General features: G+C 32.8%; 1 protein-coding gene across 1 annotated transcript in view; it reads left to right on the top strand.

Annotated features, from left to right (window-relative positions):
- LOC119587029 (DNA-directed RNA polymerases I and III subunit RPAC2-like) overlaps nt 1-1,017 on the top strand; it is a 2,142-nt gene extending 1,125 nt beyond the window's left edge. Inside the window, exons 2-4 of the mRNA XM_037935772.1 lie at nt 6-103; nt 246-402; nt 915-1,017. Of these exons, the coding sequence (XP_037791700.1) occupies nt 6-103; nt 246-402; nt 915-968 (309 nt within the window). The 3' untranslated portion in view covers nt 969-1,017. The remainder of the gene's footprint in view (nt 1-5; nt 104-245; nt 403-914) is intronic.

Below are 1,017 nucleotides of genomic sequence, written 5' to 3'. Positions count from 1 at the left end.
TACAGTTGGTGGGGCCAGGGCAAGATGAATATTGCCGTACTTTTGTAATCAATGAAGAAGACCACACATTAGGAAATGCATTGAAACACATAATCATACAAAAGTAAGAATTATTTATGGAGTCTTTCATAATACACTATTTTGTTTCATATTTATGAATTATAATCCTTTTACTTGTTTTTGATAAATGATAATGCCATATTATTTAATAAGTATTTTCTTATGTATCCTTTATTACTTTACAGCCCAGCTGTCTCATTCTGTGGATATACAGTTCCTCATCCAATGGAACGCAAAATACATGTTCGTATACAAACAAATAAAGTTCCAGCTGTCCAAGTACTTAGACAAGCACTGAAGGAACTGAAGGAGCAGAATGAATTTATTAGACAAATGATTAAGGTAAGTAAATAAGGGACTGCAACACCACACCAGGGTTCTTCCAGTTGGCAATATCTTTCTTTATTGTTAATTCAAGTGGAAAATCTGTAGACCACCCCTGAAATTTAACAGGACAGTACCCTAAATGTTAAAATCTCCGAGGACCTGCACCCCTGTGTTTTCACTCTGCTGGCAAATTAGTGGCCTACATCCCCAAGATAAAAATAATTTGGAACACTGTTTGGGAATGCAAGTAACAAAAGCTTCAGTATTAAGTTTTTAATAATTCTGACAAAAACCTTGTCTTCTTTAGATAAATCATATATAAATTGAGCTGGGTATCTTAGAATATAAAATCCATAAATAATGAAAACTATATATACCTTTTATAAACGTAAATCACATTGCAAAAAATAGTAAGAGACTTAGATCTGAGAAAAGTTATATATTTAGAGAGTAGCACACTTTGAAGCACCTGTTCTTATATATAGTATCTAAAATTATGAACTACAGCTTCAGTTTTTCCCCCACAGGATGAAGTTAAAAGATATCAGGAGGCTCATCCAGAGGAAGAGAATATGGAATAATTATGTATGATTAAGTTGTATGTCACTAAGTAGAGTTTAGGTCACTCTT

Source organism: Penaeus monodon, chromosome 22, assembly GCF_015228065.2.
Source record: "Penaeus monodon isolate SGIC_2016 chromosome 22, NSTDA_Pmon_1, whole genome shotgun sequence".
Lineage (NCBI taxonomy): Eukaryota > Metazoa > Arthropoda > Malacostraca > Decapoda > Penaeidae > Penaeus > Penaeus monodon.
The sequence above is the reverse complement of the archived record's forward strand: the minus strand, read 5'-3'. Positions and strand labels throughout refer to the sequence as shown.